The following is a 17643-nucleotide window of genomic DNA, read 5'->3' as shown; positions in this document are numbered from 1 at the left end:
CAGAGCCAGCGGACATTACACCAGCGGAGAGAACACTTCCAATAAACTGTGATAAACCCAGCAAAGCAGAAATCAAAAAAGCTATTATCTCAACGAAGGACGGAAAATCTGCAGGACCAGATGAAATACCAGCAGAAGCCATCAAGGCCGACTTGAAGACTGCTGTAGATATGTTTCATAGCCTCTTCATCAAGATCTGGGAGGAAGAAAAGATTCCAGAAGAATGGAAAGATGGAATTATCATCAAGCTACCAAAAAAGGGAGATCTCACCAACTGCAACAACTACAGAGGAATAATGCTTCTATCTGTACCGGGGAAAGTTCTCAACAGAATTATACTGGACAGAATGAGTGTTGCTGTGGATCCCATGCTTCGAGACCAGCAGGCAGGCTTCCGGAGCAACATATCTTGTATGGACCAGATCGCCACCCTGCGCATCATTATAGAGCAATCCATCGAATGGAACTCTCCATTATACATAAACTTCATAGACTATGAAAAAGCCTTTGACAGCGTGGATAGAGAGACTCTGTGGAAACTGCTGAGGCATTATGGTATCCCAAAGAAAATCATCACTCTGATTCAAAACACCTATCAAGGAACATCATGCAAAGTTCTACATGCAGGCCAACTGTCAGAGAGTTTTGAGGTCAAGACCGGTGTGCGTCAGGGATGCCTCCTATCGCCTTTCTCTTCCTCCTAGTCATAGACTGGATTATGAAGACCACCACAAAAGGAAAGAAAAACGGCATACAGTGGACCCTATGGAGTTGCTGATGACCTGGCTCTTCTGTCACACAACTACAACCAGATGCAGGACAAGACAACCACGCTGGCAACTACATCCCTTGAGACTGGGTTGAGAATAAACAGGAAGAAAACCAACCTAATGATGATCAACACCTCTACCAACAACACAGTCACAGTAGGTGATGAATCCATACAGGAAGTCAACTCCTTCACTTACCTAGGCAGCATCTTGGATAAGAAGGGCGGCACAGACGGCGACGTCACAGCCAGAGTAGGCAAAGCCAGAGCAGCCTTCATCATTCTGAAGAACATCTGGTCCTCCAAGGACATCGGCATGACAACCAAAGTGCGGCTCTTCAATTCAAATGTAAAATCCTTCTCTACGGTTCAGAGACTTGGAGAATGACGAAAAGAACATTGCAGAAGATACAGTACATTTAGCAGAGTAAATTTTACTCAAACTGAGTCCATTTGAGCCCAAGTGAGTACAATTTTACTCAGTTTGAGTAAAATTTACTCAGTTTGAGTAAAATTTACTCAGCGAAATTTATAAACAGCTGTCTGAAACGCATCTTTGGGATCCGGTGGCCAAACAAAATCAAGAATGAGGAACTATGGCTGAAAGGAAGACAGGAACCAGTGGAGAAGCAGATCCTGAGACGAAAGTGGGGATGAATAGGCCACACTTTGAGGAAACCGGCTACCAGTACACACCAGGCCCTGACTTGGAATCCCCAGGGGAAGCGGAAGAGAGGGCGGCCTAAGAACACCTGGAGGCGGGACACTGAGGCAGAGCTCAAGAGACAAGGAACTAGCTGGGGGGAGGCAGAAAGGACAGCCCAAAGCCGTGTTGGATGGATAAAAGTCATAGATGGCCTATGCTCCATTGGGAGCGATGGGCCTAAGTGAGTAAGTAAGTATATATAGTAGGGCTGCAACTAACGATTATTCTGGTAATTGACTAATCTGTCGATTCTTTTTTCGATTAGTCGACTAATCTAACGATTATTTCTGTCATTCGATTAATCGACTAATCTAACGATTATTTTTGTCACACCCTCAATCTCTGCTTCCTGTGGGCATGGCTCCTTCTCCAATGCATGTTTTACCTCACATGCTCAAGTCTGCACACCTGTGAATGTCACCCTGTTGTCCAGTCCCTCTGCCTTAACAGTTAACTTAACATAACATGATGATCCCATAGCAAATTTAAATAATGACTCATGAAACATTTGAATTTGGATCTTAAGCAACTTTAAATCAAAATGTATTTGAACAATACAACAATCACTCATAACAAGATAAATAAATGTAATAATACAAATTAAAGTGGAAGTGTTTAAATAACCAAAAATATATAGCAGACTTCTTAGCTTAACATCCCAGGGAACTAATGGGATAACTGGGGATGTTGTTTGCTCCTGACAAGAGTCTCAAAGTCTGGGGTGATGGTAGACAAAGCAACTCTGAGGTCATGCTCAATGTCCAATCTGTTCTTCTGCTTTGTCTTCAGCTGGACCAGAGCTGAGAAGCCACTTTCACAAAGATAAGTAGTGAAAATAAAAAATAAAATATTATATATAAAAGAAAAATAAAACAAAATGTATGACTAATCGACGCAAAAATTCTGCGTCGACGAGTTTTTATGATCGACGTCGTCGATTATGTCGACTAATCGTTGGAGCCCTAATATATAGTATAGAGAATGATAGAGATAGATATAGAGAATGTATGTGTGTGTAAATTAGCTTCGCTCTGCTCTTCCAAACATCACGCTGGATGACGCAAGAAGGCTCTTGACAGGTCTGAGAAGCGTGCCCAGACACACCCACCGACTGTGGGGATTGAGTGTGTGCCTTCCGCAGTGGCCCCTATAGCCACATGAAGTGGCACCATTGTCAGTAGTGCTAACCGCCCACCACCCCCGATGAGAGAAAAAGGACCTCTATGGACAGCTATGATGAACAGTGGAAGTGTGTGTAGTCGTGAAGAATTGTTGAAAGATAGCACACATGCTCAGCAAACCATCCCGGGATGAATTAGGGGCTAAAAGAAAATCTAAACAGAATGTAACACACATTAGTAACAGGGACATTTTTATTTCCATCTCTTTTTATTAATCACCTCTAAGGTCCATCTGAGAGTCTGTGAGTTCTACGCTCAACCTCTTGAAGAGTGAACGCATGACCTTGGCACTCCCGAAACGTTTGAAGCGTGCACGCACATTCTCATGGTACCACTCCAAGGTGCCAATCTTCAGAACCCTGTTGAGAGAAATAGAGTTGACAAAATTAGAGTTGACATATTTTGTGCCATTTCATGTCAGGGACCCGATGGACATCAATACTGGAAATCGCGATCAGACAATTGGAATATTCATTTTGGAATAACTCCTAGCGAAGGTAAGGACTATATGACATCAATCCTACTTTGATCCAACAATGATTTCACATAGATCGCAACGATCAACGTATGTAGTATTCAAAACGTATGCCGTTGCTGACGATCAGAGCATCACAAAACGACCCCCCCCCCCTTTGATGCCTTCATGATGAAACATAATACCTATTATATACCTTTGATTTGGAAATAATATCGTGTCCGGGCGAGCAACGCAAACCGACTTTCGCAAAATGTACATAGCGCTCCATAACTCAGCTTCCAGGAATTAGCCCGGATCACTCTGAAACTATACAATATTCACCACGGGATAACACACGAATGTATACATGAAAGAAATGTACTCTTTTTTACATGTTGGACAGGAGATAGTGACTGTCAAATGAGCCATAGTATTGTCTTCATAGCTATAATATAGAATATAGATATAGCTCTGCAAACATTGTGACGCACAGTGAAAATGCCTATCTTTTAAAGCGTGGCCCATTGACTACAGGGATGAGGATAATGGCTGGCGCTGAATGAGTTAAGTGACAAAAACAAAACAATAAAATTATAATGTAAAGCAGAATGTGGGTGTAAACAGACGGATGCACCTCTTTGATGCACAAATCCATGCCAATGACCAATTTATGATCTGCTGTGCTCTGCACTTGAAACAAAGCTCTGATGTGATGTGCTCTTCAGCTTGGCTTGTGCCACACAACAAGCCAACTCAACAAAAAAATATTCATTATCACAAGATATAGTCTCTCTCTCTAGCTATCTCTCTGGACTAATTGTCTTAGGAGCAGGAGTCAGATGTGCAACCAGCTGCCCCTGGCTGTCCCCTCATCAGCCTTGCCACAAAGACTCAGTCCTGACTACAGCTGGTTGCCAGATCGTAGACTCAGTTTACACAAAGATCCCGTCAGACTCTTGCCATCTACTCTGGACTCTTGCTCCTATCTCTGGATCTCCTGCCCCTCAGCACACTCATTCATGGGTTGTACCTACTACCTGCCTGCCTGTTTGTGTTCTGCACTTGGGTTCCCAATCTGGCCATGGAAACTAACCCAGCAGACACAAAGATTTCCCACGGAGCCCTGGTGAGTCAAGACGCACACATTGGTCAGCATGAACAGGCACTATTGGAGATTGGTGAGAGCCAAAAATACCTATTCTCAACTTTAAGAATCAGTGAGCAGCTAACTCCCCAGGCTCCTTCAGCAGCCCCTAACTCGGTTCCTTGCTCTCCCTCTCCACACTGTCAATCTTCCCCTTCTCCTCCTCACCCCCAACTTGATGCTGCCCTCATATGGCGAAAGCAGGCCAAGCAGCAACCTCAGCATACTAGCTACCAGTCCAACCAGCAGCCCCAGAGGACAAGCCAGCTATGTGTTCACATGTTATTCATCATGCACAGCTGCATGCTAGGCACCATCAACCTGCTTCTCATTCAGCTAATCTGCATGCTAGTTAGGCACCAGCATGCTAACCTTCAGTCAGCTATCCAGCCTGTTAGCCACCAACATAATCTGCACCGGGATACATGCAAACACTATGAATACAAACAGGCATTTTTTTTCTTCTTTTTTTTTTTACATCTATTCTTGCACTGAACCAACATGTGAGATTCATTCATGTCTGTGTGGCAGGAAAATATTAAGAGGCCAGTGAATGGGGCTTTCAGCACCCAGAAATGGGTATAATGGCATATGGACTTAAATGATCTCATATTCGCCTAATCATCACCCAGAAGAGCTTGACTAGTAAATCTCTTGTCTTGACTGCTGCATCTGTCTTTAATTTGGCTGCAGTTCAGAATTAAGTCCACACAGAAGGGATTTCCTTCCAAAAATGCTGCCATTCACAGCTCAGACTTGTACTTGCCATTGAGCACTTGTGCGTGCAGCTTTATTCATCCTACATCTGTGCAATTTGGACTTGGACAGCACGTCTGTTGCTGTAAACTCTAACTTTGAAGGTAGCCCATTGTATTACTTTACAACCGCTATTTTCCTTGAGCATCGTAAAGTAGCAATTTCCTCTGTGCTTTACCTAGCCATGCGACAAGGGTCACACACCCAGCCCTGGTCCTTCTTGTTGTATCGGCTGCAAGACTTGCAGGTGTACAGCTGGCAGTCCAGACACTGGCGCTTGCTGTTGACCAGGAACTTGTAGGGTTGGAGACAGCGGATACAGTGAGTCTCCGTCAGGCTGCTCTGGGTCCCCAGCAACTCTCTTTTGGTGTCTTCCTTCTCAATCTGGGTCTTCAGGTCCCTGTGAAAGAAAAGATGAAGACTGGGTTGGAGAGGGATGTATGGATGAGTGAAAGGATGATGAAAGCTGGTGATACCCTGTGGTGGATCTAACGTTTATAATGTGAATGTGTGGCCAGGTTTTGCACACAATGTAAAATTAAATCACCTAATTCCAGCAGGGTTATCAGCTTTGCCATGCTATGTGATAGGGAAATGTAGAGGGGGCTGTGTATATACATGGATAAAATGACAGACAGATTGAATAGTTGGAATTAAGGGGTCAATGAAATTGTCATCCTGTCAGACAGATTGATGGATCTTATTATCCCTTTTGTTTGCAGAGAAGGCAGACAGTATCGTCTTTGAACAATATATTCTTTACCTCTGCCAATGCCAGTGTGTTTGTGTATCTCTGTTGGAGCTTTTCCTCTAGTGCCAACATCAGGCCAAACTGAGAACAAGATATTTCAAAAGGTAATGGATAGATTGCCATAAATCTTGTCGTGCACATTCATGACCCCAAGAGGAAGAAATCTCTTCTAGCATCCCCATCAGGCCAAACTTTCCATTTTCAAATGAGTGTATCTCCTGATTTGTTAGTGTTACAATCACACATTTTGCTGTGAATATTCATGACCCCCTAGTGGGAGAAACGGTAACCTTTGATTTTGGTGACCCTGTGAGCTTTCCTCTTGCACCACTTTATAGCCTAGGTCTGTTGAGACTGGCAATATTGTCATCTACCCTGTAACGGCAAAGTGGGGAGATTGTTAGGACTTGGCGCAGGTCTGCAATCTACTGAGTGGATTATTCTAGTTTAATTGTATTCAATCTCTTTATTAAGTTGTACAACCCTGGCCTATATTTGATTTCATAATTATATTCTATTCTATTGTGCTATATTTGATTTAGTTTATATCCCATTTAATTGTATTCAATCTCTTTATTAAGTTGTACAGCCCTGGTCCTTCCCAAGAGAAGCCGCTAAACAGCTATGAGCAGACCACGGAGCAGACGCTTGTGAGCGAACAGGTCACTGGGTTGGAGGGGGGAATAGACACAGGCGAGTGCCTTCAGGACTGTGAAGGTATATGTTTCTTATGTTATTATTATCATTATTTATTATCATTATTAGCCTACCATTTCCACAACAAAATGTCTTGTCTGAGCAACACGTTTCATTTTACTTTTAAACTGGGGTTAGTTTGTCTGATATAAATGTGCCATGACTTTCTCGATCAGCCGATGGTGGTCACACTACCGCTGGAGGAACCCCCCCCCCCCCCCCCCCCCCCCCATCCCACCTCCAACCACCTGCCTCGGAGCCTGGTCCACCCCCCTCTGAGCCTGGTCCACCCCCCTCTCTGCTTGGCAACTCGCCCCATCCATCGATTCTTTCAAGTCTCGGCTTAAAACATACTTCTATTCACTAGCATTGTGAATTTTGAAGTGCCAATTTACCTTTTTTAAACGCTGCCCTCTTTTCTTGATCATCCAATCACAACTGTCGGACAAAGAAGCCGGAGAGAAATAACAGTTGTGATTGGAGGATCAAGAAATGGGGTGGGTTTTGAGATGGGGCAATTTAAAACAAGGGCAAATGTTTAGCTTAGCACTCCTGCACACGTTCCCTGATGTCACCAGCATCATGGAAATTGCAATATCTGCCCCTTTAGTGTTAACAATATGGCTGTTAGTGTTAGCAATATGGCTGTTAGTGTTATCAATATGGCTTTTAGTGTTATCAATATGGCGTTTAGTGTTAGAAATATGGCTGTTCGTGTTAGCAATATGGCTGTTCGTGTTAGCAATATGGCTGTTAGTGTTAGCAATATGGCTGTTAGTGTTATCAATATGGCTTTTAGTGTTAGCAATATGGCTGTTAGTGTTATCAATATGGCTGTTCGTGTTAGCAATATGGCTGTTAGTGTTAGCAATATGGCTTTTAGTGTTAGCAATATGGCTTTTAGTGTTATCAATATGGCTTTTAGTGTTAACAATATGGCTTTTAGTGTTATCAATATGGCTGTTAGTGTTATCAATATGGCTTTTAGTGTTAGCAATATGGCTTTTAGTGTTATAAATATGGCTTTTAGTGTTAGCAATATGGCTGTTAGTGTTAGCAATATGGCTGTTAGTGTTAGCAATATGGCTGTTAGTGTTATCAATATGGCTTTTAGTGTTAATAGCAATGTGGCCATTAGTGTTAGCACTATGGCCTTTAGTGTTAGGCTTTTAGTGTTAGCAATATGGCCTTTAGTGTTAGCAATATGGCCTTTATTGTTAGCAATATGGCCTTTAGTGTTAGCAATATGGCCTTTAGTGTTAGCAATATAGCCTTTAGTGTTAGCAATATGGCTTTTAGTGTTAGCAATATGACCTTTAGTGTTAGCAATATGGCTGTCAGTGTTAGCAATATGACCTTTAGTGTTAGCAATATGGCCGTTAGTGTTAGCAATATGACCTTTAGTGTTAGCAATATGACCTTTAGTGTTAGCAATATGGCCTTTAGTGTTAACAATATGGCCTTTAGTGTTAACAATACGGTCTTTAGTGTTAGCAATGTGGCCTTTAGTGTTAGCAATATGGCCTTTAGTGTTAGCAATATGGCCTTTAGTGTTAGCAATACAGGCTTTGGTGTTAGCAATATGGCTCTTGAAAATCGGCTGGTATGGGGCGTCGGGTAGTGTAGAGGTAAAAGTATTCAACTAAAACTACAAGATACAATGAGTCCTATGGCATTTTTGCCTTGATATGACTTTATATATCAAGTATTTGTTCGACATGCTTTTCCTTTATAGAGATAATAGCTTTTTTGTGCCGAATCATCACTTCCATAGGCTTCCAGTGTATCTGAAAGTGTACCTTAAACACCTCAAAACCCATCTGATAGAAATGGTATGCTAACCAATGAGTCTACACTGATGACCTTTAAAGTTGCTTCAGAGCCACTTTTTCCTCTTCTTGTGCTAGACTACAGCTAAATAAAGCAACTTTAAAGCTCTGAATACATGTTGAACAAAGGTCTGAAATATGACTCGCATATCAATAACATTAGAGTTATTATTTAAGCACATACATAAAGGGGCAGAAACAGGTAAATGCTGTCTATCCGTCCAAAAAAGTATTAGCAGTAACTGCAGTTCCATCATTTTGTTCCGTCCTCGCTTCCCACATCACTACTGGGGCTTGAGTTGGGACACAGTCTTATCCTTGTCCTGGCTTCACTATCCCATCATTCTAGTAGAATTGAGCCCCACGGGGAACTCGTGAGTATATTCATTTCAGTCTCCCTGACAACGCTCACAACTTTTGAGTCCAGCTGCAGCCACCGTGATAGATGATTGAAAACACTTGCCAGCAAATAATTACACCGGAACAATGGAGCCAACATAAACAAGCGCAGACGCATTCAAATAGAAGACGTGCTTCTCGAGGCCAAAACCCAAAGCTTTTCCTACTGTGTGACAATGAATTTCTTGCTCTATATTATATTCTATATTCTATATTTTGTATTTGGTTCTTTGTATTTTGTACTCAAGTTTTAAGTCTGTATTTGTAATTTTTATTGTCTTGTCATTATTATTATTATTATTATTATTATTATTATTATTATTATTATTATTATTATTATTATTATTATTATTATTATTATTATTATTATTATTATTATTATTATTATTATTATTATTATTATTATTATTATTATTATTATTATTATTATTATTATTATTATTATTATTATTATTATTGTTATTATTGTTATTATTGTTATTATTGTTATTATTATTATTATTATTATTATTATTATTATTATTATTATTATTATTATTATTATTATTATTATTATTATTATTATTATTATTATTATTATTATTATTATTATTATTATTATTATTATTATTATTATTATTATTATTATTATTATTATTATTATCATTATTATCATTATCATTATTATCATTATTATCATTATTATCATTATTATTATTATTATTATTATTATTATTATTATTATTATTATTATTATTATTATTATTATTATTATTATTATTATTATTATTATTATTATTATTATTATTATTATTATTATTATTATTATTATTATTATTATTATTATTATTATTATTATTATTATTATTATTATTATTATTATTATTATTATTATTATTATTATTATTATTATTATTATTATTATTATTATTATTATTATTATTATTATTATTATTATTATTGTTGTTGATGTCAATGTGGTGTTTGTTGAAATATTGGGGGGGGAGGGGAAATGTGATAAAAAAAAGGATAATAATTTCTTGCAAATTTCTTCCACTCCAGAATTTCAGAAGTGACATGACTCCTTAGCTTCAGTGAGCATGAACCAGCATGAGCCAGCATGAACCAGCATGAGCCAGCATGAGCCAATATGAACCAACATGAACCAACATGAACCAGCATGAACAGTCAGTCTTGCTCAACACATTCCTATGCAGACAGTTGCGAAAAAGAGATAAATATACTACAAAACAAGTCACACAGTGTGCCAGGCATAAGTACAGGCAGGGTTCGGCACACACCCATTAAGAATGACAACACCCTCGCCGGTTGTCAAACTCCTTTCAGGCCCAGTTCTCCGAGATAAGAAGGGCATTTTGCAACTAACCAAGAGCCCCTTGACAGATACAGCTCAGAAGCAGCTGGGCATTAATCATGTGATTTAAAATGAATATCCGTTAAGGTTAAAGGAACACGGCACGTTTTTGAGAAATTAGCTTATTTGCCATCTACCCTGGATTTAGACTAAAGCCCTGTTTAAAAAAAAAAAACAGGGCTTTTGAGGTGATGAATAGTTCGGCAAAAAATGTGTCCAAGTATATATCTGCTTATATACTATATATATACTGTATTTGTTTAATAAATTTTTTCCACCTGGTAAATACACAGGTCACAACATGTTTAGAGGAACGTTTTGGAGTTGTATTTGGTTACTGTTGGGACCTAGGCTACACTGGCACACCTACTTCCAGTGAATGACGCTAAGCTAGGCTAACAGTGCCGTTGTTCCCTAAGCCTAATGCTTGTCATTCTGATTTTAATAAGGAGTCCATCCTGTGGATGAGTTCTAAGGTGTCTGCATGATGGTGCGTTGAGGTCAAGGTTCAACTTAAAATAAAAGATGAATGGCCTTGGAGTGTAAAGAAAAAATTGGTAACGGTATAAAGAACCAGCGATCAGCCATGTTAGCCTTACTGTAGGTAATTATAATATTACTACCGCATTCAAATTTGTTTCTTTTTACAGACCTGTTTCAATTTACAATAAATGGTAATGTTTTACTTTGTAACATCACACAGAACATAATTTTCTCATGTTTATTGTGGCAAACAATAGTTGTGAGGCGTGGGGTCAGGATATCTTTGTTTAGTACATTAGTACACTGAGTAAATAGCTTTTCTTTAGAGATGTTTAATTTGAATTACTATATAGTTTGATGTTTTTTTTACTTAAAATTGCAGAACGTACATGACACAGATTAATCGTTATATAAGGTAGGTAATATGCAGTTGTGAGGAATGTCCCTTACAAAAAATCATGGTAGTTTAATTTGACCATGGTACTGGTCATTGTATAAATAATTGATCATGGAAATTGTTACGGACTGTGTCCTTATGTATATATATATGGGAGTAATGTATGTAATCTGTTGTGTATATAGGCATGTTTTGTTTGTTGTTGTCTTGTCTCCCTCTTGTGTCTACATATCCCCAGGTTCCCAGTTGCAGCAGCAGCTGGTCAATCACCCACTCACCCCGGTGCAGCGGCAGCTGAGACTCGTCCCACAATCAACATCCACTCCCTTCATAATACCCTTTGTGTTTCAGTGTTAGTTAGCTCCCTGGTTCGTTTGGTCTGTGTTGGTGGTAACTATGGCTCTAGTGTGTTGGTGCTTTTGTAGGTAGAGCTCTCTGGTTCATTGATGTGGTAAAGTAGAGCTCTTGGTGTCTTTGTACACACTCTTTGTTACACACTCTCTTTAGTGGCTTTTGGTAATAGAGCTGAGGCTCTTAGGGTACATTTGTGTCAGAGCTGGTAAAAGCTTAATTGGAGCTAATTTTGTGTGAGAGCTAATCAAAGCTCTGTGTGAGCTCATTGTGTGTGAGAGCTAGTCAAAGCTCTGTGTGAGCTCATTGTGTGTGAGAGCTGGCCAAAGCTCTAGTTATTTGGGCCATTGGTCTATATAGTATTGTATCTTTTTGTGTTGTTGTACATTTCTGTACTAATCCTTTGTATATTTGTTTGTCACCCAGCCTATGGTGATTGTTTCCTGTTATTAATCTTTTGTTTCGCACACAGGGACATTGAGGGCAGAAAGATACCCTGGGGTCTACATCTGCATCACGTAGGAGAACTACTGTTAAAGACACCAGCTTAGAGTGAGCACCACCTCCTGTACTTTGGGGCGTCCGCGCCTGTAAAGGGGGGGGGGCTTTTGTTTCATTTTGATATTATTTGGTGCTCACTGGTAGGTCCTCTTTGCTCTCTGTGTTGCTGATCTCATTTGTGTAAAATAAATATTGTTATTTTACAATCTGTCTATGGTGTTTTGTGTCACTGCATCCTCACCTATCCTGTCTGTGGCCTAGTGTTGCGTCTCCCCACGGGGGCACGTAACATAAATGGGGCTCGGTAGTTGGGCGACAGGCATTTGGTGTTGGTGTGCGGTGGGCACGTTGCTTGGTTTTGGTTTTGGGTGTTAGTTTGTTAGGTGTGTTTTTGGTGTTTGTGTGCACTGGTCTGGGTAGGGATGTCGTCTTTTGGGGTGGAGGTGTTCCTGGGCGATCCCTCGGTTGATCGTTTGGATCAGTGTAGGAGGGAAGACTTGTTTGCCATCGCCTCGCATTTTCAGGTCGCCCTTTCTAAAAGTTTGGCAAAGGCTGACCTGAGAGAAGAGGTGGTGCGCATATTGGTGTGGAACAAGGTGCTCGGTGTCGGTGAGGGAGCGTCTTTTGTTTCTTCCCCTCTAAACACAGACGAGGAGGGCGAGGAACCTCCGGTGGTGGACCCGGTTAAAGACGGGGTGGAGGATAAGCCTCCCCTTTCGGGTGTCACGTCTCCAGTGCACGGACGTGCAGCATCTTTCCCTAGTGGGAGTGCTGAGGAGGCCAGTCTAAAATTGAGTTTAGCACGGTTGCAGTTTGAGGAGAGGAAGGAAGAGAGGGAATATAGTCACAGGTTGGCTATAAGAAAAATGGAGCTGGAGGCTGAGGTCTCAACCCGCCAGCTGGACACTGAGAACCGCCGGGTGGATGCGGAGAGGGAGGTTAAGTTGAAGCAACTGGAGCTTGGCGCTGCTAAGATTGGGAGTCCTACTCAACCCTCTTCCACGGCGGTGGGGGCTTACGACGTGAGTAGACTAATTTCTCTTGTACCTCAATTTCGTGAGGCGGAGGTAGACTCATATTTTAATGCGTTTGAGCGAGTGGCTACATCTTTGAAGTGGCCTAGAGAGGTCTGGGCTCTCTTACTGCAATGTAAGTTAACAGGAAAAGCCCAGGAAATTCTGTCTGCCCTCCCTCTGACTGACAGTTTGTCTTATGACATAATTAAGACGGCTGTACTTCGAGCATATGAGTTAGTGCCAGAGGCATATAGGCAAAAATTCCGAGCTCACAGAAAGTTACCTGGCAGTACTTTTGTGGAGTTCGCTCGGGAGAAAGAATCCCTATTTCATCGGTGGTGCAGGGCTTGTGATGTAGCTGATTTTGATTCTCTGTCTGAATTAATGTTGCTGGAGGAGTTTAAAGGTAGTCTGTCTGACCGTTTGGCTACATATTTGAATGAGCAAAAAGTGGGTACGTTGGCTCAGGCTGCAGTGCTCTCTGACGAGTTTGTGCTGACCCATAGACAGTCATTTGGTACTTTAAGACAGGAGGATAGAGGTTTTTATCCCTCTGCTCACACTCCAGCTAGGTCACAGGTTAGTACGCCGCAGATCCGCCGCAGTGGCTATGTTGGACAGACTAGTCCGCCCCGCTCAGTATCTCCCCGCTACAAGGAGGAGCGGGAGTGTTTTTACTGTCATCAAGTGGGCCATGTAATAAGTGACTGTGTTGTTCTGAGACGCAAGGAGCAGTCTCAGACGGATGGACGACCTAAAGCGGTTGGTTTGGTCCAGACAGTGTGTGACATCCCAGGTCCCAGTTACGATCCGTTTATGTCGGACGGGTTGGTCTCGCTCAGTGGCAGTGAGTTGGACCAGCGTCCAGTACGCATACTGCGTGATACTGGGGCAGCACAGTCATTCATCATAGCAGACGTGTTACCATTTTGTAATGAGTCATCGACTGGCTCTAGTGTGTTGGTGCAGGGGATCGGCATGGGCTTTGTGTCGGTGCCCCTCCATCAGATACATTTAACCTGCGGGTTGGCAAAGGGGGTGTTCAAGGTGGGCGTGCGCCCATCATTACCAGTGGGAGGTGTCACCTTTTTGTTAGGTAATGACATCGCTGGTGGCAGAGTTATGCCATGTGTTTTGGATCACCCTAATGTTTTGTGCCCTGATGTGTTTGCTCCGTTTCTCCCAGATGTGCCAGTGTGTGCGATCACCCGTGCTCCACAACCTGTAGTTGTGACGAGTGACAGGGTGACAATTCGACGGGGAACACTAGCCTCTGAGGCACCACGGTTACCCAGGACTTGTGGTAAGCTGGTGGTTGCCCAGAGTGAAGACGCTGGGTTGGGCACATGTTCATTTACTGCTCCTGCTCCAGGGATAGCTGGAAGCGGAGAGGTGGTCAGTTCGGTGGTGAATAAAATTCGGTCAATAGGCGGTCCTTTGAGGCTGTTGAAGCAGCTGATGGGAGAGACTCTTCACAACAAACCTCAGGTGAGGGGTTTGTTGTCTTGTGTGTGCAGGCTTGTAAAGTGGCTGCAGGAGGCTAGTGCTGTCTCTGAGGGGGGTCTCTCTGCTGCTCAGCGTATTGTGACGCTGCATTTTGTGCTATGCTGTGTGATCTTTCTCACATTGTATTATGTGTTTTTCTTTGTGAGGAGGAAAAGGGCAGCAGTCTGCCATTGTGCGTTTTAACCATGGACCATCCCTCTGTTTTTTTTGTGAGGTGCCTTCTCAGACCACGGTCTTAAATCTTTTGATGTTGGTGTTGGGTCTGCTGTACCCCTGGACATTTTGTGTCAACAGCACCCCTGATCATGTCAAATGCTACCAAGAGAGGTATGAAGAGGCGGAGGGTGATGGTCTGGTCGGTTGGTGGCAGTGGTGGATGTTTTGTTATGTGTTATGATGTGTTCTTTGGGAAAACTGATGGGGTACTTGGGTGTTGTGTTGTCGCCAGCCATGGGCTGACTCTTTATGGGGGGAGTGTTACGGACTGTGTCCTTATGTATATATATATGGGAGTAATGTATGTAATCTGTTGTGTATATAGGCATGTTTTGTTTGTTGTTGTCTTGTCTCCCTCTTGTGTCTACATATCCCCAGGTTCCCAGTTGCAGCAGCAGCTGGTCAATCACCCACTCACCCCGGTGCAGCGGCAGCTGAGACTCGTCCCACAATCAACATCCACTCCCTTCATAATACCCTTTGTGTTTCAGTGTTAGTTAGCTCCCTGGTTCGTTTGGTCTGTGTTGGTGGTAACTATGGCTCTAGTGTGTTGGTGCTTTTGTAGGTAGAGCTCTCTGGTTCATTGATGTGGTAAAGTAGAGCTCTTGGTGTCTTTGTACACACTCTTTGTTACACACTCTCTTTAGTGGCTTTTGGTAATAGAGCTGAGGCTCTTAGGGTACATTTGTGTCAGAGCTGGTAAAAGCTTAATTGGAGCTAATTTTGTGTGAGAGCTAATCAAAGCTCTGTGTGAGCTCATTGTGTGTGAGAGCTAGTCAAAGCTCTGTGTGAGCTCATTGTGTGTGAGAGCTGGCCAAAGCTCTAGTTATTTGGGCCATTGGTCTATATAGTATTGTATCTTTTTGTGTTGTTGTACATTTCTGTACTAATCCTTTGTATATTTGTTTGTCACCCAGCCTATGGTGATTGTTTCCTGTTATTAATCTTTTGTTTCGCACACAGGGACATTGAGGGCAGAAAGATACCCTGGGGTCTACATCTGCATCACGTAGGAGAACTACTGTTAAAGACACCAGCTTAGAGTGAGCACCACCTCCTGTACTTTGGGGCGTCCGCGCCTGTAAAGGGGGGGGGGCTTTTGTTTCATTTTGATATTATTTGGTGCTCACTGGTAGGTCCTCTTTGCTCTCTGTGTTGCTGATCTCATTTGTGTAAAATAAATATTGATATTTTACAATCTGTCTATGATGTTTTGTGTCACTGCATCCTCACCTATCCTGTCTGTGGCCTAGTGTTGCGTCTCCCCACGGGGGCACGTAACAGAAATCTTGATTATTGGAAATACCATGCTACTTTGTTGGAAATACCATACTTTTTAGTAAGATGTAAGGTATCGTATCAAATCAAATCGAATTGATTTGTAAGGCCCGACAACACACGTTAATATCCCTATGGGTCGGACACGCATTCTTTAACTCATTCCCTGCCAACAATGATTTTATACGTGTTTGTCCGCCAATCGTTGAACGCCAACCACGTTTATATACGTTATTTGATCGTTATTTCTTTTATTCACTATTTCCATTCGTTATCCATCCAGGCAGCCTGTGTTACCATAGGGAATGAGTCTGAGATTGCAAAAGTCCAATACCGCCACCTTTGAGACTCTGTGTATGGGGGTGTGCGTCGATGAAATTCCTCCGGGCGGATTTATCCTAGTCGGGCATGGCGAGCGCTTATAACGCATGGATTTATAAGAATCAAACACTCCCGATTCGTGTTCTTTGGTGGATTATGTTATGGACACGATCGACATCAATACTTGGAATGGCGATCAGATAATTGGAATATTCTTTTTGGGTTACATCCTAGTCAAGGTAAGGGCTATATGGTATCAATCTTGCGTTGTTCCAATAATTCCTTCATTGCGATCGGAGGGTATGTGTGTAATGTACTGTGTAACGTATTACGTTGGTGACGATCAAGGCATAAAAGACGACCCCCCCCTATCCTTACATGCATTCATGATGAAACATAATACCGATAATATAGAGTTTATTTTGAAATAGTAGCATATACAGACGAGAAGCGGCACGGTTTTGAGTAGGGGTGTAACGGTACACAAAAACCACGGTACGGTACGTACCTTGGTTTTGAAGTCAAGGTTCAGTACGGGTTTTCGGTACAGTGGGAGAAAGTTTGGCTTTCCATGTTCCACTCAGGGGTGATGTAGTGTGCAGTAACTAATTGTACTTGTAGGGCTGTCAACGAATATTCTATATTGAAATGAATAATCGACTTGTAAACATTTAAAAAAATATATAATAATTATATTAGATTGTGAAAAAAACAGCACCCGGTGGGTGGTCGTTAGTGGTTAACATACCGTTGTATTCGTTCGGTACACTACACAGCCGTTCGGTACGTACGGTACACACTGAAACGGTTCGGTTCGGTACGGATACGTGTACGTGTACCTTTACACCCCTAGTTTTGAGTGAAATGCACGTATTGCTGCATAGCGTCGTTTTCTGGGATTAGACAGGATTACTCTAAAACTATACTCATATTCACCACGGTATAAAACGGGAATGTATGGATAAACAAATTATTTCTTTTTCACAAATTGAACGATAGATACTCTATGTCAAATGGGCAATAGTATTATATCCATAGCTATGATATATAATATAGTTTGAGCCCTGCAAACACCGCCACATATTCGTATACTTTAAAGCGCTGGCATTTCAACAGTAACAGTAAACAGTGCCCTCTGGCGCTGAATGACAAAAACACCATAAAGTCCAATTTTTTTTTAAATAAATGCTAAATAAATACCTTTGCATTGCATTTGAGGTATGACCCTGGTAATAGGCTGTCAAGTAAACGTTGCACCCTTAGATGATGCTTTCAATTTCATCCTTCTTACTGCAAATCATATTTAGTATTTTCATGAAAAATGACACTGATGATACAATTCAGGCAAGGCATTCAACACATGCCTTCTGTAATCACATTTTCTAGGTTGCGTTTCTACAGTATTGCAAAGTACCACAGACAGACTAATACCGGTATGTCTGTAAAATCCTCATCGTCCTTTTCCTCATAACTTGATTAAGACCAGAAGCTGTGGTGTTTTTTGCTTAACAGGCAATGCTCAGGAATCTGGG

The 17643-nt window shown here is 41.7% G+C and overlaps 1 protein-coding gene across 1 annotated transcript in view; it reads right to left on the bottom strand.

Annotated features, from left to right (window-relative positions):
• Nucleotides 1-17643, bottom strand: part of mlphb (melanophilin b) — a 251531-nt gene that overhangs the window by 113984 nt on the left and 119904 nt on the right. The window contains exons 3-4 of the mRNA XM_084311402.1: nt 5192-5413; nt 2876-3015 (exon numbers count right to left, since the gene is read on the bottom strand). Coding sequence (XP_084167528.1) covers nt 2876-3015; nt 5192-5413 — 362 coding nt within the window. The remainder of the gene's footprint in view (nt 1-2875; nt 3016-5191; nt 5414-17643) is intronic.

This window comes from Notolepis coatsorum, assembly GCF_963971535.1.
Source record: "Notolepis coatsorum genome assembly, chromosome: 3".
Classification (NCBI taxonomy): domain Eukaryota; kingdom Metazoa; phylum Chordata; class Actinopteri; order Aulopiformes; family Paralepididae; genus Notolepis; species Notolepis coatsorum.
Note: the sequence above shows the minus strand (reverse complement) of the source record. Positions and strands in the feature narration are given on the sequence as shown.